Source organism: Epinephelus lanceolatus, chromosome 9, assembly GCF_041903045.1.
Source record: "Epinephelus lanceolatus isolate andai-2023 chromosome 9, ASM4190304v1, whole genome shotgun sequence".
Classification (NCBI taxonomy): domain Eukaryota; kingdom Metazoa; phylum Chordata; class Actinopteri; order Perciformes; family Serranidae; genus Epinephelus; species Epinephelus lanceolatus.
In genome coordinates, this window is record NC_135742.1 from 712,501 (window position 1) to 740,000 (window position 27,500).

At 46.4% G+C, this 27,500-nt stretch overlaps 4 protein-coding genes and 1 non-coding gene across 6 annotated transcripts in view; 2 read left to right on the forward strand and 3 right to left on the reverse strand.

Moving 5' to 3' along the window:
• Positions 1-4,619, forward strand: part of chek2 (checkpoint kinase 2) — a 4,968-nt gene extending 349 nt beyond the window's left edge. Inside the window, exons 2-14 of one of the 2 annotated variants that reach the window (XR_004501302.2) lie at positions 378-702; positions 799-923; positions 1,028-1,160; positions 1,239-1,329; positions 1,416-1,512; positions 1,740-1,793; positions 2,058-2,122; positions 2,292-2,391; positions 2,493-2,579; positions 2,672-2,835; positions 2,930-3,045; positions 3,149-3,229; positions 4,288-4,425. Coding sequence is in view for 1 of the 2 variants with exons in the window: in XM_033618859.2 (XP_033474750.1) it covers positions 387-702; positions 799-923; positions 1,028-1,160; positions 1,239-1,329; positions 1,416-1,512; positions 1,740-1,793; positions 2,058-2,122; positions 2,292-2,391; positions 2,493-2,579; positions 2,672-2,835; positions 2,930-3,045; positions 3,144-3,229; positions 4,288-4,497 (1,644 nt within the window). In the remaining variant the exon portion in view is untranslated. Of the gene's footprint in view, positions 1-377; positions 703-798; positions 924-1,027; positions 1,161-1,238; positions 1,330-1,415; positions 1,513-1,739; positions 1,794-2,057; positions 2,123-2,291; positions 2,392-2,492; positions 2,580-2,671; positions 2,836-2,929; positions 3,046-3,143; positions 3,230-4,287 lie in introns of both variants that reach the window. The other variant, XM_033618859.2, reaches the window with a different exon arrangement.
• Positions 4,620-4,740: 121 nt separating this feature from the next.
• On the reverse strand, positions 4,741-9,997 carry gstt2 (glutathione S-transferase theta 2). The gene is made up of 5 exons (XM_033618877.2): positions 9,742-9,997; positions 8,335-8,422; positions 7,412-7,562; positions 6,751-6,927; positions 4,741-5,233 (listed from the first exon to the last, which is right to left on the reverse strand). The coding sequence occupies exons 1-5, from the start codon at positions 9,863-9,865 to the stop codon at positions 5,087-5,089; spliced, it is 687 nt and encodes a 228-aa protein (XP_033474768.1). The 5' UTR covers positions 9,866-9,997; the 3' UTR covers positions 4,741-5,086.
• Positions 9,998-12,786: 2,789 nt separating this feature from the next.
• LOC117253243 (U6 spliceosomal RNA) lies at positions 12,787-12,892 on the reverse strand. Its single transcript, XR_004501382.1, has one exon. It is a non-coding gene; the product is annotated as a U6 spliceosomal RNA (small nuclear RNA).
• A 5,225-nt stretch (positions 12,893-18,117) lies between these two features.
• LOC117252165 (inactive phospholipid phosphatase 7-like) lies at positions 18,118-24,149 on the forward strand. Its single transcript, XM_033618873.2, has 4 exons — positions 18,118-18,854; positions 22,323-22,645; positions 22,721-22,902; positions 23,050-24,149. The coding sequence occupies exons 1-4, from the start codon at positions 18,673-18,675 to the stop codon at positions 23,254-23,256; spliced, it is 894 nt and encodes a 297-aa protein (XP_033474764.2). The 5' UTR covers positions 18,118-18,672; the 3' UTR covers positions 23,257-24,149.
• Positions 24,150-25,730: 1,581 nt separating this feature from the next.
• LOC117252161 (WD repeat-containing protein 5-like) overlaps positions 25,731-27,500 on the reverse strand; it is a 23,195-nt gene continuing 21,425 nt past the window's right edge. Inside the window, exon 13 of the mRNA XM_033618868.2 lies at positions 25,731-27,500. This exon is cut by the window's right edge and continues 904 nt beyond it. The gene's annotated coding sequence lies outside the window, so the exon portion shown is untranslated.

Genomic DNA, 27,500 nt, shown 5'->3' on the forward strand with positions numbered 1-27,500 from the left:
CACACACCGTCAGTCTGGAGACAGATTATCTCCACACACCGAACTCCATTAACAAATCCTCTAATTTAACGTCAACTCGTCCGCGTGTTGGCTGAGACTGAAGCCGGATGTGACTCAATGAGCTCCCTCATTAAGAAGCCGTTTGTTGTTTATTTCATGTTGATTTAAAGCCGAAGTGAAGAAGAGTCCAGACGGTCTGTGACACGTGTCTCACTCTTGTTCTCCGTGTTGATGTTGTCAGTTAACGGGCCTTTGTTTTTAAAATAGGACATTTTCTAAAAGCAGTTTGGCGCGGAGCTTTTAAACGTTCCCTCTGATCATGAGGCTGAGGGGCGTGTCTACAGACTCCAGTATGACGTCATGTGTTTATTCTGCAGGGCTGGGAGATGTCTGAGGAGGCTCCCAATGAGGGGGACCAGCCCCAGTCCACCCAGTCCCCGTCCCAGGCCCAGTCCACTTTGTCCCCATCCCAGGCCCAGTCCACCCAATCAACCCAGTCTACCCAGTCCCCGTCCCAGCCCAAGTCCCAGCCTGGTTCCAGTTCTTCCAGTGGGCCGACATCAGGCAGCCAGTCATCCAGCGGCTCGGGGACGCTGAGCAGCGTGGACACCATCCCTGTCACCCTGCCGTCTGTCCCCGAGGAGCCCGAACCACAACCCTGGGGCCGCCTGCTGCCGATGGCCCCGGGCTTCAGGAGCCTCGGTGAGCCCACATGTGCTAACATGCTAACACTGAGGCTAATGCCAACACTGGTACTGTTTGTTTCTTGTTGTTGATTGTTTGTTTGTTTGTTTACAGACTGTTTTGAGGAGCAGTACCTGTTTGGACGCGGTCCAAAGTGTCAGTATGTCCTCAGAGATCCGAACGACAAAGAATCCAAAAAGTTCCGAATCTACAGCAAGAAACACTTCAGGATCTACAGAGTGAGGTCACTTCCTGTTTACTGATGATGACTGAGTGAAGGTGTGTGAGTGTATACCCTGACCGTAAGTGTGTGTGTGTGTGTGTGTGTGTGTGTGTGTGTCAGGAGGGCAGCGAGGTGTTTGTGGAGGACTACAGTAACAATGGGACATTTGTTGACGGGATAAAGATCGGTCAGGACAGGAAGCTTCCTCTCATCAACAACGCCGTGCTCGCTCTGGCTGAGCCACGAAACAAAGGTGAGACACGGCTGAACACCTGAACAGGTGACTGTGGACACAGGTCTCACCTCATACTGTCTGTCTGTCTGTCCGCAGTGTTTGTCTTCATGGACCTGATGTCCGACGATCAGTCCAGTTTACCCAGAGAGCTTCAGGAGAAATATCTGCTGTCTCGACGCATCGGCACGTGAGTCACTGTTCATGCCACCATGATGTCACTTCCTGTGCTCTGACACACTGAACTTAGTGTGTGTGTGTGTGTGTGTGTTACAGAGGAGTGTGTGGTGAGGTCAAACTAGCGTTCGAGCGATCGTCCTGCAGGAAGTTTGCAGTGAAAATAATAAACAAGAAGAACTTCCAGTCTGAAGGGGTGAGTCATCTCGTCTGCTCTCTGATTGGCTGAGAGCTCTCCTTCTTCCTCCCCTTGTTACCTTCCCTTGTTTCCTTCTTTCCTTCTGGTGAGTGATGAAGCTGGAGTTAGATGGGGAAAAACATTAAAAAAACTACAAAGATGGCGTCTGAACGTCGGACTCACTGATGACCAGCGGCAGGTCAGGATGGTGATCATGTGATCTGTTTGTTTTTGTCCAATCACAGACGGCAACACGAAACGCACAGACAGAGATCGAGATCCTGCAGAGAATCGACCACGTGAGTCTGACACCAACGAAGAAGAGACAAGATCACACACACACTGACCCTTTAAGAGACGTTACTGATAACAACAATAATTACTGTTATTAATGGTTTAATAACTGTTAATTAATTAATATTATTATTTAATAATTCATATTTTCAAATATTTTTTATTTAATTACTAATTATTCAATAATTATTTCATAACTTAGTGTTATCAGTAATCACTGATGGTGTTTTGATCCTCTCCTTGTCTCCTCCTCTCCTTGTGTCCTGCAGCCTTGTCTCATAAAGACGGAGGACTTCTATCAGACAGACGACAGTTATTACATCGTGTTGGAGCTGTGAGTCAGCTGATCATCATCAATAAGATCAATAAATGTATTGATTCAGTTTCACAGAGCTGCTGCTGATCACACTGATACTGGTTACCAGTCTGATACTGGTAGATGTTATGGTTTATCTTTAAGGCTAATAAAGTCCTGCCTGTCTGTCTGCCTGTCTGTCTCTCAGGATGGAGGGAGGAGAGTTGTTCCACAAACTAAAGACTCAGCAGCAGCTCAAAGAATCCGTCACCAAACTTTACTTCTATCAGATGCTGAAAGCTGTCCAGGTGAGACAGAGACACTGTTGCTATGGTAACCACCACACACCTGAGTCCACTGAGTGTAACTGTGTGTGTGTGTGTGTGTGTGTGTGTGTGTGTGCGCGCAGTATCTCCACAGTAACGGGATCATCCACAGAGACCTGAAACCTGAGAACGTCCTGCTGTCCTCACTGGAAGACATCTGTCTCATCAAGGTACGTTCACCCTCATCTTCATCACCCTCATCACCTTCATCACCGTCCTCACACTCCTCATCACACTGTGTGTCCCTGTCCCTGTCCCTCAGGTGACAGACTTTAACCAGTCCAGGATCCTGGACTCGACCCTGCTGATGAGGACTCTGTGTGGCACTCCGTCCTACCTGGCACCTGAAGTCTTCACCCACGCCACCAGCACAGGATACGGCCTCGCCGTGGACGTCTGGAGCCTTGGTGTCCTGCTCTTTGTCTGGTAGGCTCACACCTGTCTCTACCTGTGTCATGGGCATCTGTTACCTGTCCCTCAGGTGTTAACCTGTCTGTCTGTCTGTCTGTCTGTCCATCAGTCTCGGAGGTTATCCTCCGTTTCATGAGAGTTTTGGTCACCTGACAGTCACAGAGCAGATCATCAGAGGAGAGTTCATCATGGTGCCGTCCAAGTGGAGCCACATCTCTGACCGAGGTACGACTGTCATCATAGTGACCTGTCTACTGTGACAGTGCTGCAGTGCTCACTGTGTGTGTGTGTGTGTGTGTGTGTGTGTGTGTGTGTGTTCCCAGCGAAGGACGTGGTGAGGAAGCTGCTGGTTGTTGATCCCAGTAAGAGGATGACTATCGAGGAAGCTCTGCAGCACCCGTGGTTACAGGTAACTACACCTGGTACACAGTCCTGCTGCTGTAGGGCTGTGACACCTGAGGAAATTCAGCCTGAACTAAAGCTCGCCTCCACCAAACCCTCTGGAACCAGCAGTAAGCCTTCAGACATGGTACCTAGACCCTCGGTGTGTTCAGACAGTCCTCTTAAATGTGGGCGGGGTTGTTGTCACTCACTGCTCCGTCCAGCATTCGCTGTATTTCCTCATCAGCGGTGACACAGATGGAAGTCTGCACCTGGTTTATCGTCCACAGAACGAGGCTGCACGCCCACATTTTCACAACAAAATAGAACAGGCTGCAGTGAGAGTCTCTCTCCATGGGATATTTAAAAATAGCAGCTTTGTGCATTTAGTCCTTCTCAGGCAAGCTCGGGTTTAGTGTTGCTGTAGCCCACAGGAAGTGAGGATTAGAATATATGACCTTCACATAATCCGCTCCAAATTAATCTATATTTTTAAAGTCATTACTAAAAGTGTGTGTCATATAAAAACTAAAGTGATGGTCAAAGTTGTCACAGTGAAATTTAAGGTGTGCTGATGGATTCACGTCATCAACTCATGCATTGAGTAACATTACAAGTTAACGTTCCACCTTAAAAGTTGCCGGCAGTCGGCCCAGTGAATGAAGTTATTTTTTTCTCTTTCATTTTATAGTTGTAGTTTACTGATGTATGAACAGAGGTTACATAAAACCAGAGTGAGCGTCCTCTACTGACCAATCAGACTGCAGGGTTTCTAGCTCCACCTTTTAGTACCAGATCTGTGTGCTAGGTACCCCAACAGAGGGGGGACCAAACATGGGGACGCTAAGGAACGCTTCAGGTAGTTTTGGAATAATCTGAAAAGTTAAGTTTGCAGCTGGGAACATACACGTCATGTCATACAAGTCTTATTTAACAGGTGTCGTGGCACCAAAGGACGCACCGCCACTTTTTCCCCACAGTGATGAAACAGAATATTTTCAGTTCACATAATCTGGTGATGAGTGATGAAACAGTGTGAAGGTGCATGATGGGAGATGTAGTCTCAGTGCTGTTGTCTGTGTTCAGGATCAAGAGATGATACAGACGGCTCACAGACTCATGTACCCCTCTGATGCTGATGCTGTGGCCCCGCCCCCTGGACCCTCCCACCAACAGGAGGCGGAGTCAGCCTCCCTAATCTCCAAAAGGAAGAGAAGAAGAGATGAAGGTGACAAAGATGAAGGGGAGGAGCATCCGGCTAAACGGAGCCAAGCCCCGCCCCCTGACCCACTGTAAGGACCAATCAGATTCTGCCATTCCTCAGGTCATGTGACTCAGCGACTTCACTAACTGTAAATAAACTTCATATTTTTCACTGTTTGAAAATTTTATTCTTCAATAAAGTTTAAATATTAAAATCATATTGACTGATTATTGATCAAAGTTCACCAATGACTTCACATGAAGACAGTCAGGGGGCGGGGCTTTACACTGTTAGTGTTGTCATGGCGACAGTGAGTCAGATAAAGAGACAAAGACCAACGTGAAAATAAACTTTATTTGTTACATTTATTATCATTCATAAAATTATTGAACCTGTCAGCTGATTCTGAGACATTTTATTTACAATCACAAGTTTGACTGAAGCCATTTGTTTGTTTTTATTTGTTTAAATAAAGTTATGAATCAAACTGAAGACGTGGATCATGTGACCGTCATGTTTTCCTGTCAGCTGATATTTGTAATTATTGATTTAAGGTTTAATGAAAACAGAAAAACTTCACATAGACTGAACTGATCAGACACACCTGTCCTCTTCATCATCATCATCATCATCATCAAATGACTGAATGATTGACTCCTCCCGCCCCTCCTCCATGTGACATCACAGCTTGGCTTTGCGACGGTCTCTGATGCTGTACAGCACGGCGTGAGCACGGTCGAACGACTCGCCGACGGCCGACTGGACTCTGCTCTTCCAGCGCTGCAGCTGTGGACGCTGCTGCAGGACGTCTCTGCCCCCTCCCAGAGGCTGCAGGGAGACACACTGGGCATGCTCAGAACCAGCAACCAATCACCAAGCTCCTCTAACATTTGACAAAACACACACACACACTGGCCCCTTTTACACTTCCTGTTCAAGGCGGGAATGTGACGGTGTTATTCTGCCTCACCGCTCTGTATAAAGGGTTCGATCGCAGAATGAGGGGAGAGAGACGCAACAGCCCCAAGACGTCTGTATAAATGTGACAGCCAGTAGGGCGGGACGGGTGTGACGCTCTGATGACGTGTTCAGTGTGTGACCCACCGCAGGAGACTCAGAAATTAGCTATTAGCAGTTACTAGCTAACTCAAAGAAGAACAGCAGCTGTTAGCAGTTAGTGGCTAACTCACAGAAGAAAAATGGCAGCTGCTAGCAGTTAGCAGCTAACTAAAAGAAGAACAGTAGCTGTTAGCAGTTAGCAGTTAACTCAAAGAAGAACAGCAGCTGTTAGCAGTTAGCAGTTACCTCAAAGAAGAACAGCAGCTGTTAGCAGTTAGCAGCTAACTCAAAGAAGAAGAACAGCAGCTGTTAGCTAACTCACAGAAGAAGAACAGCAGCTATTAGCACTTAGCAGCTAACTCAAAGAAGAACAGCAGCTGTTAGCAGCTAACTCACAGAAGAAGAACAGCAGCTGTTAGCAGTTAGCAGCTAACTCAAAGAAGAACAGCAGCTGTTAGCAGTAAGCAGCCAACTCAAGAGGAAGAACAGCGGCTGTTGGCAGTTAGCAGCTAACTCAAAGAGGAAGAACAGCAGCTGTTAGCAATTAGCAGCTAACTCAAAGAAGAAGAACAGCAGCTGTTAGCAGTTAGCAGCTAACTCAAAGAAGAAGAACAGCAGCTGTTAGCAGTTAGCAGCTAACTCAAAGAAGAACAGCAGCTGTTAGCAGTTAGCAGCTAACTCAAAGAAGAAGAAGAAGAACAGCAGCTGTTAGCAGTAAGCAGCCAACTCAAGAGGAAGAACAGCGGCTGTTGGCAGTTAGCAGCTAACTCAAAGAGGAAGAACAGCAGCTGTTAGCAATTAGCAGCTAACTCAAAGAGGAAGAACAGCAGCTGTTAGCAATTAGCAGCTAACTCAAAGAAGAAGAACAGCAGCTGTTAGCAGTTAGCAGCTAACTCAAAGAAGAAGAACAGCAGCTGTTAGCATTTAGCAGCTAACTTAAACAATGAGGTCCAGGAGCTCCTTACCCTCCGAGCAGAGGACGAGATCAGCCGCCATATAACAGGGACGCTAAATGATTGTTATTGACATGTGATGTCATTGTTATTGTTTATAAAGAGCTGCTGACACGTTTGTTATATGTCACACTGGAGGCCGACACTGTTGTGTTACATGTCACGTCTCTTTTGATTCTGTGATGTCATCCTGCTGAATGGACGGGGTCGCGGCTCTATGGCGCCACCTCTGTGTTAAAAGGGCCGTGTGTGTTTCCAGCAACAGTACCTGAGGGGGGAGGGGCTTAGGGAAGAATCGCATGATTAATATGTCATCCAATCAGAGCGACTGACCTGCATGAGCTCACAGATGGCGAGCAGGTCGGCTACAGTGATGTCATCACCACACAGGAAGGGCTGTCTGCGGAGGAACATGGTCTCCAGTTTATCCAGAGTGTCGTCCAGCTGAGACAGAGCACGAGCCAGACGCCCCTCGTCCACCTGAGAGCCGCTCTGAGCCGGGAGGAGCACCTGGAGCACGGGAGGGGGCGGAGTCATGAACTTGACCAACACAGTGATCATCATCATCATGAGGTGATTCATGTGATGCGTTTCATCGTTTTCCCGCCACAACACTGAACTGACGTCAAGAACCGAAGGGAGCTCAGAGAGCGCTGATGAACAGACGGAGGTAAAACACACTTTGTGAGGTTACACCGACCTCAAGACCAGGAAACAGGAAGTGCTAACATGCTAACATGCTAACTCATCTCTGGGTGTTTGGACTCAACCCTGCAGCCATCTGTTGTTGTTGTTGTTCACAGTCATTGATCCTGAGTTTGATTATTGATGTGTATTTGGTCTGTGTGTGATCAGACGGAGGGTCGTGTTGATCCACAGACGTTCAGACGATTCACTGACTCAGTTTAACACGACTCCTCTAAATCAATCAATCACCCATCGATCAGATGTGTTCACTGTGTGTGTGTGTGTGTGTGTGTATGTGTGTGTGTACCTCCAGTATAAACACTTTGGCGGCGTGTGGTCGTGTGTTGGTGTGATGCCACGCCGTGTACTCGTCCACTCTGGCTCGTCTCTCTGGTTGCCGTGGATACCAGTGCTCCGGGACATTGTGTTTGGTGGCCAGGTACTTCAGGATGGCGTCACTAACACACACACACACACACACCCACACACACACACACAGTAAAGTCTCACTAACAGCTACAAGAGCAGAGCGAAGATGATGATGATGAAGAATCCTCAGTTTTGTTGCTTCGACAAAAATAAAACTCACATTGTTTAAAAACACACAACAACTTAAGTTTTCTCCTTAAATATGACACAAAAGGCTTAATTTCTCCTTAGCTGAGGGACTTATACAGTTGCACAGAACCCCTTAAGTTTTCCTTAGTTGAGAAAAACCCATTTACTGTTACAGGAGATTTTACAGCAGTAACGGTTTCCATGGAGACTGTTTGTTTGTTTATTTGTTTGTTTGGACTCACAGACTATTTTTTTTTAACTTGCTTTGGTTGCTAAGGTCTTTTGTGCAACAGTCTAGGGATTACTTTAGCTTAAGTGAACATTTTAAGGATTCCTTAGGTGTAAGACCAACATTAAGAGAGAAACATAAATACATAAGTTAACATTTTAAGGAAACTTAAGAAGACTTAAGGGTCTTTTGTGCCAAGGGTCTAGGGATTCCTTAAGTATAAAGCCAAAACAAAGAGAAACCTTAAATACTTAAGTGAACATTTTAATGAAATCTTAAGAAAGACTTAAGGGTCTTTGTGCAACAGATTTTTTTTTTTTTTTTTTTAGGAAACCTTAAGTAGGACTTTACGGGAAATCTTAACTTAAGGTGTTTTGTGCAACCGGCCCCAGAATATGTGTGTGTGTGTGTGTGTGTGTGTGTGTGTGTGTGTGTGTGTGTACCTCTCAGTAAGGACGAAGTCGTTGTCCACCATCACAGGAACTTTTTGCATCGGGTTCAGTTTGGTGAACTCTGGAGTCCTGTTCTCTCCTGCACCAAACCAGCACAGAGAAAAAGCTAGAACCAAACTCCCTTATATTTAGGTATATGGCTTGATGACAAGATGTCTTTTAATATACATATTGACAAATTGCTGAAGAAGCTTAGGCCAAAACTGGCTTTTTTCTTTCATTTAAAAAAATGTTTCCCATTCGAAGCCAGAAAGAAACTTGTGCAAAGCTTGTTGTTATCTGTTTTGGATTATGGAGATGTGATATATATGCATGCAGCATCTTCCCTGCTTAAAAAGCTGGACTCTGTTATCATGCAGCAATCCGTTTTGTAACGAGTGCAGGCTCACGCACACACCACTGCACCTTATATGAATCATTAGGATGGCCCTCCCTATACCAGAGGAAAAAAACACACATGTTGACTTTTAATTTTAAAACATTAGTTGGTAAATTACCATATTATATCTCCAGACTTCTGTCTCTTTATACGAACACCTACAGCACTAGACGAGCAGCAAATGCGATGCTTTTAAATGTTCCCCGGATGCAGTCGGATCTTGGTAAAACCTCATTTTCTTTCTATGCCCCCTCATTATGGAATGAGTTGCAAGATAAAATTAACCTACAGTCCCTTCCTACTGTAAGATGTGTTTAAAGGTATTTTAAAATCAGCCCTTCAGGAAACATGCAGTTGTTTTAATTAATGTTCACTTAAGATTGCCCTTTACTGTTGATTTTTTATATTTCATGTTTTCATCGTATATGTATGTTTCATTGTTTTATGTATGGAACTTATGTGTGCTGTCTTGGCCAGGACTCCCTGGAAGAAGAGATCTTGTATCTCAATGGGACATTTCCTGGATAAATAAAGGCTAAATAATAAAAAAAATATATAAGGAATCCCTTAATTTAATGTACCACGACATGTTGTTCAGCACACAGACCAGACCGACAGGAGCCTTTCAAACAGTTCGGCATTATCATGACATCACAGTGACGTAATTTTGTCACATCTTGAGCTTCAGTTTCTGAATTCACCAACTTTCCTTCACTCATGAAACACCGCGGCGGATCCGGACAGAGGAGCGCGAGTCCCGCCTGAAAATTTTATGTTAACATAACAAACATTTGTACATTTTACAAATTAATCTAAAACCTGACGGATTTTTCATTAAGTTTTGTTTGGCGCGATAAGAGCTGTGATGTGGATCAAAGTTCACCGGGTCAAAGGTCGCGGTCACCGAAACTCCTTAAACTCTTTAAGGGCCCTCCACACAGCGGACCGACCTCACCACCGACTCGGTACGTTTACCGGTTAACTCGTTACAGTTCCCGGTTAGTCGGTTAGTCACTCACCTCTCCGCAGAGCCACAGTGCGGACGGTGTGCGGGATGTTGGTGGTGTTGAGCAGGATGTGCACCGCGCGGCACGGCTGCGACAACAGGTCCAGGTACACCTCCAACATCCGGCGGGTCGCCATGGAGACGCCACGGGTCTGTACCGGAGAGAGAAACGGAGAGGAAGAAAACAACAACAACAACAGGTCAAAGTAACAAACAGCTGCTCCTCTTCCTCCCTTCCTTCTTCTTCTTCTTCTTCTTCTGTGTGTGTGTGTCTGCGGTGAGCACAGCTCCGCCCCCTGCAGGCCGCTTTGCGCACTGCAGCAGCTTCAGTCTGCTGTGACGAAACACACACACACACACACACACACACACACACACAGGTGTTTCTTGTGTTTCTGTTCAGGAAACCAAAGGACACGTTCTTCCGCAGAAAGACAAAAAAACATCAGTGTTTTGAGAAATAAAATAAAACAAAATAAAATCATTCTTCACACTAAAATAAATCACAACAGAACATCTGTGTTTCTGAAATCTTTTTTAACAGCAGGATAAGATTTATGAAGGAGAACAAGTTCACCCGTTCACACCTCAGTGACTCATTCACACATATAGTTTAGTTAAACAGTTTCTACAGATGTTTGATTAAGAGAATGAAAATCCAAAAATGTGCCACAGCATCTTCATCTGCTCTCATGAGAACGGATTTGTTGAAGGGACGAGATCCTTTCATTCATAACCACTTATCCCCTCAGGGGGTGGAGCTTATTCCAGCTGACACAAGGTGAGAGGCAGGGTTCAACATGTCAGAGTACCTGGAGGAAACCCACGCTGACACAGGGAGAACATGTCAGAGCACCTGGAGGAAACCCACGCTGACACAGGGAGAACATGTCAGAGCACCTGGAGGAAACCCACGCTGACACAGGGAGAACATGTCGGAGCACCTGGAGGAAACCCACGCTGACACGGGGAGAACATGTCAGAGCATCTGGAGGAAACCCACGCTGACACGGGGAGAACATGTCGGAGCACCTGGAGGAAACCCACGCTGACACGGGGAGAACATGTCGGAGCACCTGGAGGAAACCCACGCTGACACGGGGAGAACATGTCGGAGCACCTGGAGGAAACCCACACTGACACGGGGAGAACATGTCGGAGCACCTGGAGGAAACCCACGCTGACACAGGGAGAACATGTCAGAGCACCTGGAGGAAACCCACGCTGACACAGGGAGAACATGTCAGAGCACCTGGAGGAAACCCACGCTGACACAGGGAGAACATGTCAGAGCATCTGGAGGAAACCCACGCTGACACAGGGAGAACATGTGGGAGCACCTGGAGGAAACCCACGCTGACACAGGGAGAACATGTGGGAGCACCTGGAGGAAACCCACGCTGACACAGGGAGAACATGTCAGAGCACCTGGAGGAAACCCACGCTGACACGGGGAGAACATGTGGGAGCACCTGGAGGAAACCCACACTGACACAGGGAGAACATGTGGGAGCACCTGGAGGAAACCCACGCTAACACAGGGAGAACATGTCAGAGCACCTGGAGGAAACCCACGCTAACACAGGGAGAACATGTCAGAGCACCTGCAGGAAACCCACACTGACACAGGGAGAACATGTCAGAGCACCTGGAGGAAACCCACACTGACACAGGGAGAACATGTCGGAGCACCTGCAGGAAACCCACGCTGACACGGGGAGAACATGTGGGAGCACCTGGAGGAAACCCACACTGACACAGGGAGAACATGTCGGAGCACCTGGAGGAAACCCACGCTAACACAGGGAGAACATGTCAGAGCACCTGGAGGAAACCCACGCTAACACAGGGAGAACATGTCAGAGCACCTGCAGGAAACCCACACTGACACAGGGAGAACATGTGGGAGCACCTGGAGGAAACCCACGCTGACACAGGGAGAACATGTGGGAGCACCTGGAGGAAACCCACGCTGACACAGGGAGAACATGTGGGAGCACCTGGAGGAAACCCACGCTGACACAGGGAGAACATGTCAGAGCACCTGGAGGAAACCCACGCTGACACAGGGAGAACATGTGGGAGCACCTGGAGGAAACCCACGCTGACACGGGGAGAACATGTCAGAGCACCTGGAGGAAACCCACGCTGACACAGGGAGAACATGTCAGAGCACCTGGAGGAAACCCACGCTGACACGGGGAGAACATGTCGGAGCACCTGGAGGAAACCCACGCTGACACGGGGAGAACATGTCGGAGCACCTGGAGGAAACCCACGCTGACACGGGGAGAACATGTCGGAGCACCTGGAGGAAACCCACACTGACACGGGGAGAACATGTCAGAGCACCTGGAGGAAACCCACGCTGACACAGGGAGAACATGTCAGAGCACCTGGAGGAAACCCACGCTGACACAGGGAGAACATGTGGGAGCACCTGGAGGAAACCCACGCTGACACAGGGAGAACATGTCAGAGCACCTGGAGGAAACCCACGCTGACACAGGGAGAACATGTCAGAGCACCTGGAGGAAACCCACGCTGACACGGGGAGAACATGTGGGAGCACCTGGAGGAAACCCACACTGACACAGGGAGAACATGTCGGAGCACCTGGAGGAAACCCACGCTAACACAGGGAGAACATGTCAGAGCACCTGCAGGAAACCCACGCTAACACAGGGAGAACATGTCAGAGCACCTGCAGGAAACCCACACTGACACAGGGAGAACATGTGGGAGCACCTGGAGGAAACCCACGCTGACACAGGGAGAACATGTGGGAGCACCTGGAGGAAACCCACGCTGACACGGGGAGAACATGTCAGAGCACCTGGAGGAAACCCACGCTGACACGGGGAGAACATGTCAGAGCACCTGGAGGAAACCCACGCTGACACACAGACACAGACTGCTGTCTCTCTGCAGCTGCAGTACCTGCAGTGACCACAGTGTCACTGTTTCACCCACATTCACTCAGTTCAGATAAAATGTCAGAAAATCATCAAAAATTTATATAAAATCATAAAAACTGATATAAATCTGATTTTTGGGGTAAAATCTGGAACGCTCCACGAGTTTGCGTGTCATCCTTGCGCAGGGGCCATGCTAATCTTCTCTGTATCGTTCCAATTTTATTGTGTGTATTGCTGACGCAACACAACAGAGGGCTGATTCTGGGGGGGCTTTATACAGAGCTGTCCTTTAACGCCTCACACTCAGGGGTCAGGACTCAGAAGACAGAGAGGAGGGTTTAAAGGCTCCTGCTGAGGAGCAGGGAGACACAGGAGGAGGTGTCGGAGCTGGACTGATGGTTACATACGTGTTATAAATCACACGGGCTCAGAGAGAGACTCTGAGCTGCAGTCTGAGCTGCTCCAGCTTCAGTCACAGAGGCATGATGGGAGATTTAGGCTCAATGCTGTGACGTCAGACGAGGGTGATTGGAGGTCTGAGGGCGGGAGAACAAAAGGCAGAGAGAGCGGCCCCTCCCCCCTCAGTCCTCCTGAAGAGACTCTGACCCCACCGGCCCCTCAGGGGTCAGCGGGGGATGGGCACAGGTCACAGCGAGCTGGGAGAGAGACTTTGAGACAGACAGGGGGGAGGGGGAGACACAAGAGGAGGAACCGGTCTGTCTGACGTCACTGCTGCGACGAGGAAGAGACGAGTTAGACTGTGGCTGCAGATAAACCTCCAGAGTGTCAGAGACAAGAGACAGAACGTGAGGAGACACGAGTCTGAAACGACACGTTGAACCAGCTCCTGGATCCTCAGGTATCATCAGATGTTCTGTGAGGCAGCAGCTGCACAAATACACAGTTTGGTCCTTTGAGCTGCAGCCAACGTCTGTGACCACATGATGTTTCAGCTGAGAGGCAGCAGAGAGGAAGAGGAAGATCACCAAACTGAACTTTAAGGCCAGACTCTGACACAGTGAGGAGACTCATGAAGACAGGAGGTGGTTAAAGAGTTAATAGGAAGAGTTGAACAGTGTGAACGAGGCGTCTCAGAGGGAGATTTACAGGAAGCTCCACCAGCACAATATGACGTCACCAGTCACGACTGACCGACCAGAGACTGCCAGTCTGATCCCGAGCTGTCTGAACCAGTAGCTGCTTTAAACCCTGGACACATGTCCCCATCAGTCCAAACAATTTGTCCTCATGTCCACAAACACAACAGAGCTGCTTCTGTCTTTCATATCAAATACGACGCAGAGCTTCGACTCCACGAACCTTCGGCCTCCTCTGCTCATCATACTCAACAGTTTCAGGGTCTGACTCCTCTGAACCTTCAGCTCACGTCTCTAACGTCTCTTCAGCCTTTATCTTCACCAGCAGCTAAAAACTGAGGAGACTCGTGTGAACCTGCTCTCAGCTCTGCTCCTGAACGCCTCTCAGACACCTCCTGACCTGGTCTGAATTTAAACTGATGTGTGTGTGTGAGGTGAAATCTGCCTTTAACATCTGATGTGTTAGCGTGTCGCTCAGAAACAGGAAGTGACCCCTCTGACTTTATATAAACACACCTGCTGATCTCAGATTCTGTCTGTGAAAAGTGTAAATCTGAGAGAACGTCCAACTGTCAGTCATAAATCTGCTGACGCTCCTGTAACACACTTTGTCTTGTCTGTAATTCCACTTCCTGTTACTGCTGTGATGTGATGAGGTCCTGCTGGGATGGAGTCATGAGGTTGTACCTGTGGTGTTGGCTGCAGGGCGCCCTCTCTCAGAGGTGGCGCCAATGAGAGATCTGACATGATTATTGTACCAGGTGTGATTTGCTGCTTTAAATTAGGAAAACTAACTCTGACTTTTTAAACATCTCATGACCTCATATGTCTCTTTTCTCTCTGTTTCTCTGTTGTGTAAAAAAAATCAATAAAAACTAATTAGAATATTTAAAAATATCATGCTAATACTAATAATAATGATACTACCAGCTGCAGTTCCACCAACCTGCCGCTGAGTGTCGGACCAAATATGGAGCGTGGACTGGTGGCTGGTGGCTGGAGAGAGAGTTCAGCTCCTGGGCACTGCCGAGGCGCCCTTGAGCAAGGCACCGAACTGCTCGGGATGCCTGACCAAGGGCAGCCCTCTCACTCTGACATCTCTCCACTCTGTGCGTGTGTGTGTCTTTCGGACCTGTGTGTTAATGACAAAAGAGTGAAAAATTGAATTTCCCCTCAGGAGTTATAAAAGAAATAAAAACATTTATTAACACTTTTACTTATCAGAGTCATCCTCAAATCATCCTCCGAAACAAACCGACAGAGTTTAAATTCATTTTAATTTACAGATCACACCAAAGATTCGCATGAATTCAGTTAAAGTTTTACATAAAATGTGTTTGTGTTTTAAGAAACAAGAAGACGTTAATTTAGCTGATTTTAATGGGAGGCTGGCTCCAAAGGAAGATCCTGCATTAAAGTAACTCCACTTCAGTCTCAAAGAAAACACAAACAAAATGACTACACTGTCACAAACGGTCCTTTTGATCAAATCTTTAATTTAGCATTGACAGTTCACAGCTGCTGTAACAACACTGGCACATTTTAATGACCTGCTCATTTGTAACAATTCCCCTTGTAATAAAATTAACCAAAGGAAAGGTTACAACGCTAATCTAAAGGTTACGGGCGGATCAGGTGCGAGGTGTTTGAGATACGAAAAGAGATTAATTAATTTTGCTTTATCACCCAAAACAAACTCAAATTCTCACACTTGCGGGGTTAAAATATTCAGAATAAACGAAGATTAACGAATGAGTCACAATAAGTTGAATCAATAATCAAACTTTAGTGAAAGAAAATAAATCATGTCCGCGTCCGGACGGAGATAACACTTAAACAAGAAACGGCGTGGGCGCTGGTTCACCAAACAATTCACAGGTTATCAAACACTTTTTCCACATTATCAAAAAAAAACACTAACTAAAATAACCCGAATTACCCCCCCAGCAGTCAATCAAAGTCCCAGAAGCCGGCAAAAAAGAAAACATGTATGTTAAAGGGGAGTCTGTTGGAGCGTAATGAAGCGCCGCAGTTCACAAAAACAAACAAAGAACCACGCAACCTCACCACTCGTCCCGCTTGGCAGCAAAGTTGTGTCTTGAGGTAATCCACAAGGAACAAAAACAATCCGCTGTATTTGGTTTGATCCTTTAGAGACGGGAAACTCCTCGCACACCTCCAAACGCCGACTGCTCAGTTCTCCCCGTCATGCATCACTTCCCCCTTATATCAAGTTTTGGCATCAACATAATAACAATATTTCAGTCCATACCATACCCGTGTACATATAAATGGCATCTGATAAATACACAGCATTAATAAATGTGACAGCGGAACATGAAAAATTATAAATTTTTCCCGTCACTAAATGCCTTGTGTAAGGTAGAACTAGGCGACCTTTACACATTAACTACGAGTCAGTCTTTCAGCTACAGTCAAACTTCTACAACCAGTCCCTCATCACCTGAAACACACCTGAGCACTTAGGCCCAAACCCATTTCTCATTTTTGCCCCTACCCCTACCCGTCTTTTTCGAGTGCCCCTTGCCTGTTGCAACAAAGTTACAAGGGGTAGGGGTTGAAATATTCCCCTATGAAATGGGACAACCCTTCATACCCGGAAATGTCATCATTAGTCGTCAGTGACGTCATAAAAAGACGCAACGAGTATATTGCCGGGGAAACCTCACAACTAGCGATTTTTGTTTTGTTTTGTTTGTTAGAACAAATACATTGAAACGACATTTCCGATGGTTATCATAGTCTTTAAATCTTTAGTTACGAAGAAAATACTCTGAAGCCTTCCCTGCCATCTTGCCGGTGATTCAGAAGGCATTCTGGGAGATTTCTCGTAGCACTCGCTTTGAAGTGTGCCTCTGAAAGAACTCCCTTTGGAGGGCCATGTAGCCCTAGCACTCTGCCCTTCCCCTCTGCCTCAATGAGAACGGGGACATCTCTACCCCTACGCGTGAATGTGCAAAACGGAGGGGTAGGGGCAAGTGGTAGGGTTAAGGGGTGTATTGGGATTGGGCCTTAGTCTGCTACACTCATTTTGACTTTTATATTTATGAGCCGAATTCAGCCGAGCGTCTTCACGATTCATGAAATATCATTACATTTAATATAAAATCAGTTTTATGAGAAAAATACCTAAAATGAATAAATCTTTAGTTGGAGTTTGGCGGGACTGAATAATGTGAACAATGTCATTTAAACCCTTAAACGTCACTCTGCGTTTCATCGTCTGTGCGCGCGAACACTTATTATTTATTGATTAATTTGCTCGTCTGGGTCAAAGACACTCTAACGATCCCTCACTCTGATTGGTTAATTGTTAATTAGTGATCGATTTACAGTCCACCAGGCTGAATTGAGATTAACAGAGTTTTACCCGTAAATTAGTTTTTTCCCGCAGTGAAAACAGACCTTAAACTCAACACGAACACTAGCTCAGGTGAGTTCAGGTGAATTAAATTATTACATCATTGAAGACAGTTTGTCTCCAAACACGGTGAGACTCCATCAACACGTCAACAACTTCCTGTTGATGTCCCGTGAGAACCTCGTATCTCCAAAGAGTCACCTTCTGACGGGGGTCTGGAGATACGTGGTTCTCACGGGACAGGGGGGAACTGAGGCTTTCAGGTAAATGTGGTGACGTAGAAAGTACAGATACTCAGGTGAAGTACTGTGATGTCACTAAAGTACAGTAACTGAGTAAAAGTACTTTGTCAGTGTGAGTACTCTGATAGTTTCACCTGCTGTGTCTGAAGGAGCTCAACAGACATCCAAACATGACGTCACGTCATCAGGGACTGTTCATTATTTATGGTGTGTGTGTGTGTGTGTGTGTGTGTGTGTGTGTGCGTGTTCTGTATTTAGCCTGGATCAGGTCCAGTCTGGTTCAGTTCAGCAGACAGAATGTGACACACACACACAAACACACACACACACAGACATACACACACACACACACACAAACACACACACAAACACACACACACACACACACACACATAAACACACACACACACACACACACACACACACACACAGACACACATAAACACACACACACACACACACACACACACATAAACACACACACACACACACACACACACATCCCATGATGCACCTGGACAGTGGTCACATGTTTCAGTGTTCTGATGATGTTTTAGATGAACAGCATGTAACAATGCTAACTATGCTAATGATGCTAACAGTGACTACTAACTGTGGACACCTCATATTTAACTCCGTGAATATCTCTGTATCTCATGAAGCCAGTAGCTAGCTTAGCTTAGCATAAAGACTGTAAACAGGTGGAAACAGATAGCTTAGCCTGGCATTAAGACTGGAAACAAGGGGAACAGCTAGCTTAGCTTAGCATAAAGCCTGTATATAGCTAGCCTGACTCTGTCACTGATTAACATGTTCTGTTTTGTTTCAACTTCACAAAATAAAAACTTTTCCAGGATTGTTTCATCCTGCAGCGTCTGCACACTGGGACCAGTAACATCCTGGAGTCTCTGCTGGTCTGACGCCACCATCAGACGTTAACGTGTCACACGGCTGTTACCAGATGAAACACAGACACGACACTTGAAGGAGCTTCAAACGAGCTGGTTGGTGGATTCTGGACCGAGTCAGACCTGCTCATAAGACCTGGACACATCGTGACCCCAACCAGTAACCTTTGACACGTGAAACTGGGGGAATGTTCCTTTAATAAGAGTGTGTGTGTGTGTGTGTGTGTGTGTGTGTGTGTGTGTGTGTTCAGTGTTTTTCCAGCCTCCCTCTCTGAACAGCTGACAGAAGAAGAAGGCCAGCTGATCTATTTATAGCAGAGTCCCTCAGAGTCTCAGACCTGATCCGTCTCAGTCCTGCAGCACTGCACGCCGTCTCACCACTACCAGCACCTCCACTATGCCCGCCAGCCAGGCCCGGTCCAGGGCCAGAGACCGGAACAATGTCCTGAACCGGCCCGAGTTTATGTCCCTGAACCAGCCCCCCCGCAGGGAGCCGGGGCCGGGGGAGGGGCGTGGGGGTGGCAGCGGTCCGAGGAGGGCCAGCAGACAGCAGAGTCAGCAGGAGGATGGCGGAGGAAGGTAAGGCTCAGAGGCTCCGCCCACTGACATCACAGCTCATATTTAGAGTCTAACACGGTCCTGAACGTGATCCTGAACCAGGCCCTGATCCTGAACCAGGCCCTGATCCTGAACCAGGATCCAGAGCTCTCAGCTGTAAAAGTTCAGACAGTCGGTCAGTAAAGTTTCCTGCTGTCAACTTTACAGACGAGAGTCTGAAGCAGCTGCTGCTCTCAGTTCATGTCAGGAGTCAGTAAGAAACAGAAACTGCAGCAGAGAATCCTGAGTCCTGAATCCTGAGTCCACTCTAACTTTAGAGGGACAGTTGAGATGTGTTGCAGTGGGGTTGTGTGAGGTGTTGACCCACAGTCAGTGTTACCTACAATAGATCTGACATGGAAGCTCAGTAATGTGCTGCTGTGGACTCAGCATCAGAATAAGTTCAGGTTATATTTAGAATATTTTCTCTGCTCTACCTTTTATTTGAATTTCCCCTCTGGGAGATCAATAAAGTATATCTTATCATATCTTATCTCATCTTTCTGTCAGACAGCCTGTTTCAACAGGGAAACCATTAACAGCGTCAGTCCCCACTGTTCACTCTCATCACAGCCAGACTCCACTGTGATCCACAGTGATTTACAGTCTTTGTGCTAAGCTAGGCTACCTGTTTCCCCTGTTTACAGTCTTTGTGCTAAGCTAGGCTACCTGTTTCCCCTGTTTACAGTCTTTGTGCTAAGCTAACCTACCTGTTTCCTGTTTACAGTCTTTGTGCTAAGCTAACCTACCTGTTTCCTGTTCACAGTCTTTGTGCTAAGCTAGGCTACCTGTTTCCCCTGTTTACAGTCTTTGTGCTAAGCTAACCTACCTGTTTCCCATTTACAGTCTTTGTGCTAAGTTAGCTGTTTTCTCCTGTATCCAGACTTTGTGCTAAGCTAGGCTACCTGTTTCCCCGTTTTCAGTCTTTATGTTAAGCTAACAGTTTCCCCCCGATTCCAGTCTTTGTGCTAAGCTAAGCTACCTGTTTCCCCATTTTCAGTCTTTATGTTAAGCTAACAGTTTCCCCGTTTCCAGTCTTTGTTCTAAGCTAAGCTAAGCTAAGCTAAGCTACCTGTTTCCCCGTTTTCAGTCTTTATGTTAAGCTAACAGTTTCCCCGTTTCCAGTCTTTGTTCTAAGCTAAGCTAAGCTACCTGTTTCCCTGTTTTCAGTCTTTATGTTAAGCTAACAGTTTCTCCCTGTTTACAGTCTTTGTGCTAAGCTAGGCTACCTGTTTCCCCGTTTTCAGTCTTTATGTTAAGCTAACAGTTTCCCCGTTTCCAGTCTTTGTTCTAAACTAAGCTAAGCTAAGCTAAGCTACCTGTTTCCCCGTTTTCAGTCTTTATGTTAAGCTAACAGTTTCCCCGTTTCCAGTCTTTGTTCTAAGCTAAGCTAAGCTACCTGTTTCCCCGTTTTCAGTCTTTATGTTAAGCTAACAGTTTCCCCGTTTCCAGTCTTTGTTCTAAGCTAAGCTAAGCTAAGCTAAGCTACCTGTTTCCCCGTTTTCAGTCTTTATGTTAAGCTAACAGTTTCCCCGTTTCCAGTCTTTGTTCTAAGCTAAGCTAAGCTACCTGTTTCCCCGTTTTCAGTCTTTATGTTAAGCTAACAGTTTCCCCCTGTTTACAGTCTTTGTGCTAAGCTAGGCTACCTGTTTCCCCGTTTTCAGTCTTTATGTTAAGCTAACAGTTTCCCCGTTTCCAGTCTTTGTGCTAAGCTAAGCTGCCTGTTTCCCGTAGTTTCCAGTCTTAATACATCATCTGTTCTGGTCGTTTTACTAAGTTAGCTATTTGCCTGTGTTTCCAGTCTTTGTGCTAAGCTAAATTAGCTGTTTCTAGTCTTTATACTAAGCTAAGCTAGTTGTGGATGGGAGTCATCAGCAAAAGGTCAGTTCCTACAGCAGCTTCAGTCCCCCTCTTCACTCTCTTCAGGCCTCCATCAGTCAGTGTGTTTGTGTCACTGAGTGACTTAAGTGAATCTGAATTAACCCTTTAAACACCAAAGTCACTCAGTGACACAAACACACTGACTGATGGAGGCCTGAAGAGAACGGCTTCATTTTCCTGTTGTTACATTAAAGTAAAGCAGTGAAAATATTCTCAATATATCGTCCACTCAAACTGATGCTCAGGTTTTTAGGTGTCTATAATATATGTTGTTGCTGACTCCGCCCACTCAGCACATCACTGAGCTTCATGTCAGACTCCACCTGCTGACTGACTCCGCCCACTCAGCACATCACTGAGCTTCATGTCAGACTCCACCTGCTGACTGACTCCGCCCACTCAGCACATCACTGAGCTTCATGTCAGACTCCACCTGCTGACTGACTCTACTGTAGGAAACACAAGTTTGTTTGTTTGTTTTTGACTCTGACAGGATCAGATTGTTTTTCTGAGTGTGACATCATTAATGAAAGGGTCCCTACAGAGATAGAGCTTTGTGTTTCACCAGACTCCATTTAAAGAATCAGTCATGTTAGTGTGTATAGATGCAGCGTGTTGTCACAGCTAACTGGTGAATTAAGGGTTAATCTGAACCAAACCAGAGCTGGTGACTGTTGAACAGTGAGAGGACAAACAGTGAGAGGATGAACAGTGGGAGGATGAACAGTGGGAGGATGAACAGTGAGAGGATGAACAGTGGGAGGATGAACAGTGGGAGGATGAACAGTGAGAGGATGAACAGTGGGAGGATGAACAGTGGGAGGATGAACAGTGAGAGGATGAACAGTGGGAGGATGAACAGTGGGAGGATGAACAGTGAGAGGATGAACAGTGGGAGGATGAACAGTGGGAGGATGAACAGTGAGAGGATGAACAGTGGGAGGATGAACAGTGGGAGGATGAACAGTGAGAGGATGAACAGTGGGAGGATGAACAGTGGGAGGATGAACAGTGAGAGGATGAACAGTGGGAGGATGAACAGTGGGAGGATGAACAGTGAGAGGATGAACAGTGGGAGGATGAACAGTGGGAGGATGAACAGTGAGAGGATGAACAGTGGGAGGATGAACAGTGGGAGGATGAACAGTGAGAGGATGAACAGTGGGAGGATGAACAGTGGGAGGATGAACAGTGAGAGGATGAACAGTGGGAGGATGAACAGTGGGAGGATGAACAGTGAGAGGATGAACAGTGGGAGGATGAACAGTGGGAGGATGAACAGTGAGAGGATGAACAGTGGGAGGATGAACAGTGAGAGGATGAACAGTGGGAGGATGAACAGTGGGAGGATGAACTGAGACAGTTTCTGTGAGTTTCATTTTGTTTCTGCCGACTGTGACTGAGGTGAGTTTGATGATGGTAAAATGACTGATTATTTAAATGGAGTCTGGTGAAGGTGGTGTCAGGGCTTCAGAAGGTTCTGTCCTCTGTCCTGGTCTCTGTCCTGGACTCACAGTCTGTCCTGGTCTCTGTCCTGGACTCACAGTCTGTCCTGGTCTCTGTCCTCAGGGGGTCCAGGGACTCTTCAGAGGGCGGCTCAGCAGCTGATGGGGGGACGAAGGACACGTCTCGTTGGCCGGAGCAGGACTGCATGCAGCTGAATCCGTCCATTCGAGGCATTGCCATCAACTCTCTGCTAGCCATCGACATCAGTCTGTCCAAGCGTCTCGGTGTCTGCGTGGGGACACATGGGACAGGGGCCCCGCTGCGCTCCATGGTGACCCTGCTGGCCCTCACTGGACACGCCCTTCCCTGGCTCTGTGGGACGCTGGTCTGTCTGTGGAGGAGCAACACGCTGGCTGGACAGGAAGTCCTTGTCAACCTGCTGCTAGGTGAGACATTCACTCTGCTGTCCAACATGTCTCTGTCTGTCTCTCTGCTGTCCAACATGTCTCTGTCTCCTGCAGCTCTGATCCTGGACCTGATGACGGTCGCTGGCGTGCAGAAGTTGGTCAAACGCCGAGGACCATGGGACTTCCCTCCAGGGTTTCTGGACTACGTAGCCATGGATCTGTACTCCTTCCCAGCAGCCCACGCTAGCCGAGCTGTCATGGTGTCCAAGTTCCTCCTGAACCACCTGGTGCTGGCGGTCAGTTGCTGTATCGTTATTGTCTGTTTATTGTTTATTTGTTGTTGTTGCTGGGACACTGTGGTGTCTCCGTCAGTCCAGGACCCTAGTGTGTTGGGTCTCTTCAGACTCATCTCAGTGTGGTGACTCAGTCTTCCTGTCCTCCAGGTGCCCCTCAGGATCCTGCTCTACATGTGGGCCGTCCTGGTGGGCGTGTCCCGGGTGCTGCTGGGTAAACATCACCTGTCGGACGTCGGCTGTGGATTTGCTCTCGGCTTCCTGCACTTCAGTCTGGTGGAGTCCATGTGGCTCGACTCCGCCACCTGCCAGACCCTCATCTCCATCGGCACGCTGCGCTGGACTCCACTGGTCTGAACCGGCCTGGACTGGTCCAGTATCCATCAGACGCTCACCTGTAACACACTGAACACATCTGTCTGTCCTGGTTTGGACGGCTCTGTCTGGACCTGATGATCTGCTCTGATGACACATGCTGGACGCTCCCTGTCTGGATCAGTTTTGACCAGTTTGGACTGGTCTTGCTGGATTCTGCTACCTGCCGGACTCTTGAGACTGAAGCCACTCCGTGTTTTGACACCGTCACGCTTCCTGTTTAGCTCCACCTGGTGGACGGTAGCTGTGGCAGCTCGTTGTAGGGGGTCAGGACCTGGACCTGTCTGAGCAGCAGAAATCTTAAAGCTTTTCAAACTGTGTGTGTGTGTGTGTGTGTGTGTGTTTTCACAGCTTTTTATTCTGATGCAGTCGTCATGACAACACAATGACACCTCAGTGACGTTTGAAATCAAAAACAAAATCTTAACTCAAGGCCTACTGACAAGGTTGTTTTTCCAGAGCTTTCATCAGCAGCTCACAGTCTTCATCAGTCAACTTTACTCCAAAGCTAACTGATGATTAGCTTTTTTTCCCATAGATTTAGCGCCCCACTGTTGTACGTATCCTCGAACCCAACATGTTGCAGTTACAGTTTACATCCATGTCTGTGAAAACATGGACGCTTCACACACATCTTCCCTCAACAGCACTAATCAGTTTATTCTTCAGTCCATGTGGATGTTTGTGCCAAATTTAAAGAAATTCCCTCCAGGCATTCTTGAGATAACAGGAGTGGGAAGGACAACCCAAAAATGTAATGCCTCCAGCTTCTGAGAACGCAGACACATAAACACTCAGTAACTTTCGAAAAGAACAATTATGATTTTTTTTGTTTTGTTTTCATAAACAAATAAAAACTAAATGATGGTGTGAAAGGTGGCAAAGTTCATTTTTGACCTGTCGCGCTAAAGAGCGAAACAAATGGTGGCTAACGTTAGCTTAATTAGCTAACTGGGGGGCAGTAGCTCAGTCCATAGGGACTTGGGTTGGGAACCGGAGGGTCGCCAGTTCAAGTCCCCATCCGGACCCAAATATGGAGCGCGGACTGGTAGCTGGAGAGGTGCCAGTTCACCTCCTGGGCACTGCCGAGTGAGCAAGGCACCGAACCCCCAACCGCTCGGAGCGTCTGTCATGGGCAGCCCCCTCACTCTGACATCTCTCCACTTAGTGCATGTATAGGTCCAGTTTGTGCATGTGTGTGTTCAGACCTGTGTGTAACTGACAACAGAGTGAATAAAGTGAATTTCTCCTTAGGGGATTAATAAAGTATATTTAAAAAATAATTTTAAAAAATTACGGTAGCTTAATTAACTAACATTATCGGATCTTAAAGATGATAAAACTGACTTATGAATCAAAATCTCACAGACGATTCAACCAGAAGCAGAAATGAAACAGAACAACTTATAAAAACATGCAGACAGCACCACATTTATAAAGAGGTAAGCTAAGAGACAAGCTAACGAAAGTAACTAATTGAGATAAGCTAACAGAGAGAAGCTAACAGAGGTAAACTAATGAAGGTAAACAGAGATAAACTAACTGAGGTAAGCTAACAAAGGTAAGGTAATTGAGATAGGCTAACAGACTTAAACTAACACAGGGAAGCTAATGGAGATAAGCTAACTTAGGTAAGCTAACGGAGGACAGCTTATAGAGAAGAGCTAATGGAGATAAGCTAATAAGGTAACTGAGATAAGCTAATAGATTTAAACTAACTGACGTAAGCTAACGGAGGTAAGCTAATAGAGAAAAGCTAATGGAGGTAAGCTAACAAAGGTAAGGTAATTGAGAAAAGCTAACGTAATTAAAGTAAGGGAGGGAAGCTAATGGAGATAAACTTAGAGGAACATCGTACATCGACACAACTTTCCAGGACTTGATTCATACGTAAATGTTTTTAAAAACAGATACCCTGCGTGTTCCACGTCTGGTGTTACTGCTGATTATCAAACCATGATCAATCAATATTATTTCATCAGTTTCAAACTGAATTTAGTTTAAAAACTTTGTCTTGTTTCGTTCAGTGAAAAAGTCAGACCCTCAGGGAGCATCCTGACAGAACTTAAACAGCTGACGTGTTTCAGATCCACCTGGTCAGACATCAGTATGATGACAGACAGACTGATGGGCGCTCAGGTGACATCACTCAGGACATTAAATCAAACCTAACACAGAAGTGTTAGACCCTTTTTTCCCATGTGAGACGCTGTTGCTGATGGACACCACAGAAGAAGAAACTTTAGATTTAGACTTTGTTTTGTTTCATTAAATAAAAAAATTTAAGAGTTTTAGACATTCATCATTTCCTGTTACAAAAACAGCTGGAGTCTGAACATCAGCTGATCACCTGCAACATGACGTCACACACACACACACACTCTGGTACTTATGTCTTTGTGAGGACACACACACACACACACACACACACACACACACACACACACACACACAGCTCGTAGTCAAAAATCTTTATTTACAAATAACTGAAAAAAATCCTTCAAACATGATCAATCATGTCTTTTCTCAGTCGGCTGATTGAAGCTTCTGATGATGCTGATGATGATGATGATGAAGAACTGCTGTTTGTTTGTTCCAACAGGACAGAGAGTCAGTGAACGCTGCAGGGCCACAAACACACACACACACACACACACACACACACACACACACTATAGCAACCAATGAATCCGAGGACAGTGGGCGTGTCCCAGCTTCATCCTAAAAACACTTCTTAAAGGAAGATTTCGCCGCTAACGTGATCGTCTGTACGTCAAACATGTGTGACGGTAAAACAGGAAGGAGAGTTTGATTCTCTGTCACGTCTCTGCTGAACCAAGGATCCAAAAACAGGAAATTCTAGATGAACTGAAGTAAACAGGGTCCACACATCTGTTGACAAACACAGCTGCTGCAGAATGATCTACGTGTCATTAATCATGTCAGATGATCTGTACGTCACAGACACACCGCTGAGCTGAGAGTGACACTGAGCACACTCTCTTGACTCCACTGATAAAAACACTTTTTAAAGCAGTGGTTCCTAACTGGTGGGTTACAGGTCTGCTCTGAATGGACCACAAGTGACTCACAAACGTGTCAAGTTTGCAAATAACACACTTAATTTTGAAGTACAGTGAATTCTCAGCACAGGGCTTTTATTTTGAAGTGCTGTTTCCTGCTGTAGAGTGACTGACTAACAGACAGCTGCTTAACAGAGACAGAAAACAAACACAGGTATGATGCCGACACTATGAGGTTTTCACGGTATGATAGAAAATATGACAGATCAAACACTTACCATGAGTCAGAATGATCCTTAAAGGAATGAAAACAAAAGGTTGAACAAAACCTGAAAGAGTAGCCCCGGGCTATTATTTGCTTAAATCACTGAACTCAACAGGCCTGTATTTGAGACAGGCCTTTAATTCTTTTCACACAAAAGTGTTGCTCAGCAAAGATCAGGAGATACAGTCAGACTGTTTATTTCACCCAGAGTGAACAGGACCCTGACAGACTGAAGGAATATGAAGATCTTACAGGGTAATCCAGGAGCAGACACATAATGTGAGCGAGCCAACGACCTGCTTTATACATCCAAAGATCTTCTATAAAAATCAACTGCTTAGCAAAGAGACCAGGCCTCTGATAGAGACAGGCCTTGATTTGTCGGGGCTGGTAAAGAGACGGAGCTTTTAATTGGAGTTTTAAGATAAGTGTAAAAAATCTCCTCTTAGAAAATAACTCAAATAAAGTTATTTACTGTTGCTTTTGTTCCAATAGCATAGATACACAAACGTACACGGTACAGTAACTGTCAACTTTTCTATCACTGTAGAACTGAAAACTGTCTTATTGCTGCAACCTGATGTTGAACACATTAAACTGTGGACCCTCACAGTAACACAGACTGATGGAGGCAGCAGTCGACCAACAGCTCCGTGTTCAGAGATGTTAAATCAGTTTGTAACAGTGCAGTCTGGTTTTGATGCGACAGATCATCTGACGTGATAAATGAGACTTAGATTATGATTCTGCAGCAGCTGTGTGACAGTTTGTCAACAGATGTTTTCATAAGGTTGTTGCTGTTGCTTAAAGGTGGAGCCCGTTCACTGCAGTTCATGAAGACTGTTGAATGTGACAGAAAAGTTTTCTTCATGTGTTCAAAGTGACGCACGGAGAGTGACACGCAGACGATCACCTGTAGGGTCAGGTGTAGACTGAAT

Coding starts and splice junctions, on each gene's coding strand:
- LOC117252165 (XM_033618873.2), top strand. CDS start 18,673: ATGCCCGCCAGCCAGGCCCGGTCCAGGGCCAGAGACCGGAACAATGTC. Junction 18,855..22,322: donor CAGGAGGATGGCGGAGGAAG/GTAAGGCTCAGA, acceptor CTCTGTCCTCAG/GGGGTCCAGGGACTCTTCAG. Junction 22,903..23,049: donor TGAACCACCTGGTGCTGGCG/GTCAGTTGCTGT, acceptor CCTGTCCTCCAG/GTGCCCCTCAGGATCCTGCT.
- gstt2 (XM_033618877.2), bottom strand. CDS start 9,865: ATGGCGACCCGCCGGATGTTGGAGGTGTACCTGGACCTGTTGTCGCAG. Junction 8,423..9,741: donor CACTGTGGCTCTGCGGAGAG/GTGAGTGACTAA, acceptor GGTTTGGTGCAG/GAGAGAACAGGACTCCAGAG. Junction 6,928..7,411: donor CCAAAGTGTTTATACTGGAG/GTACACACACAC, acceptor CCCGTGCTCCAG/GTGCTCCTCCCGGCTCAGAG.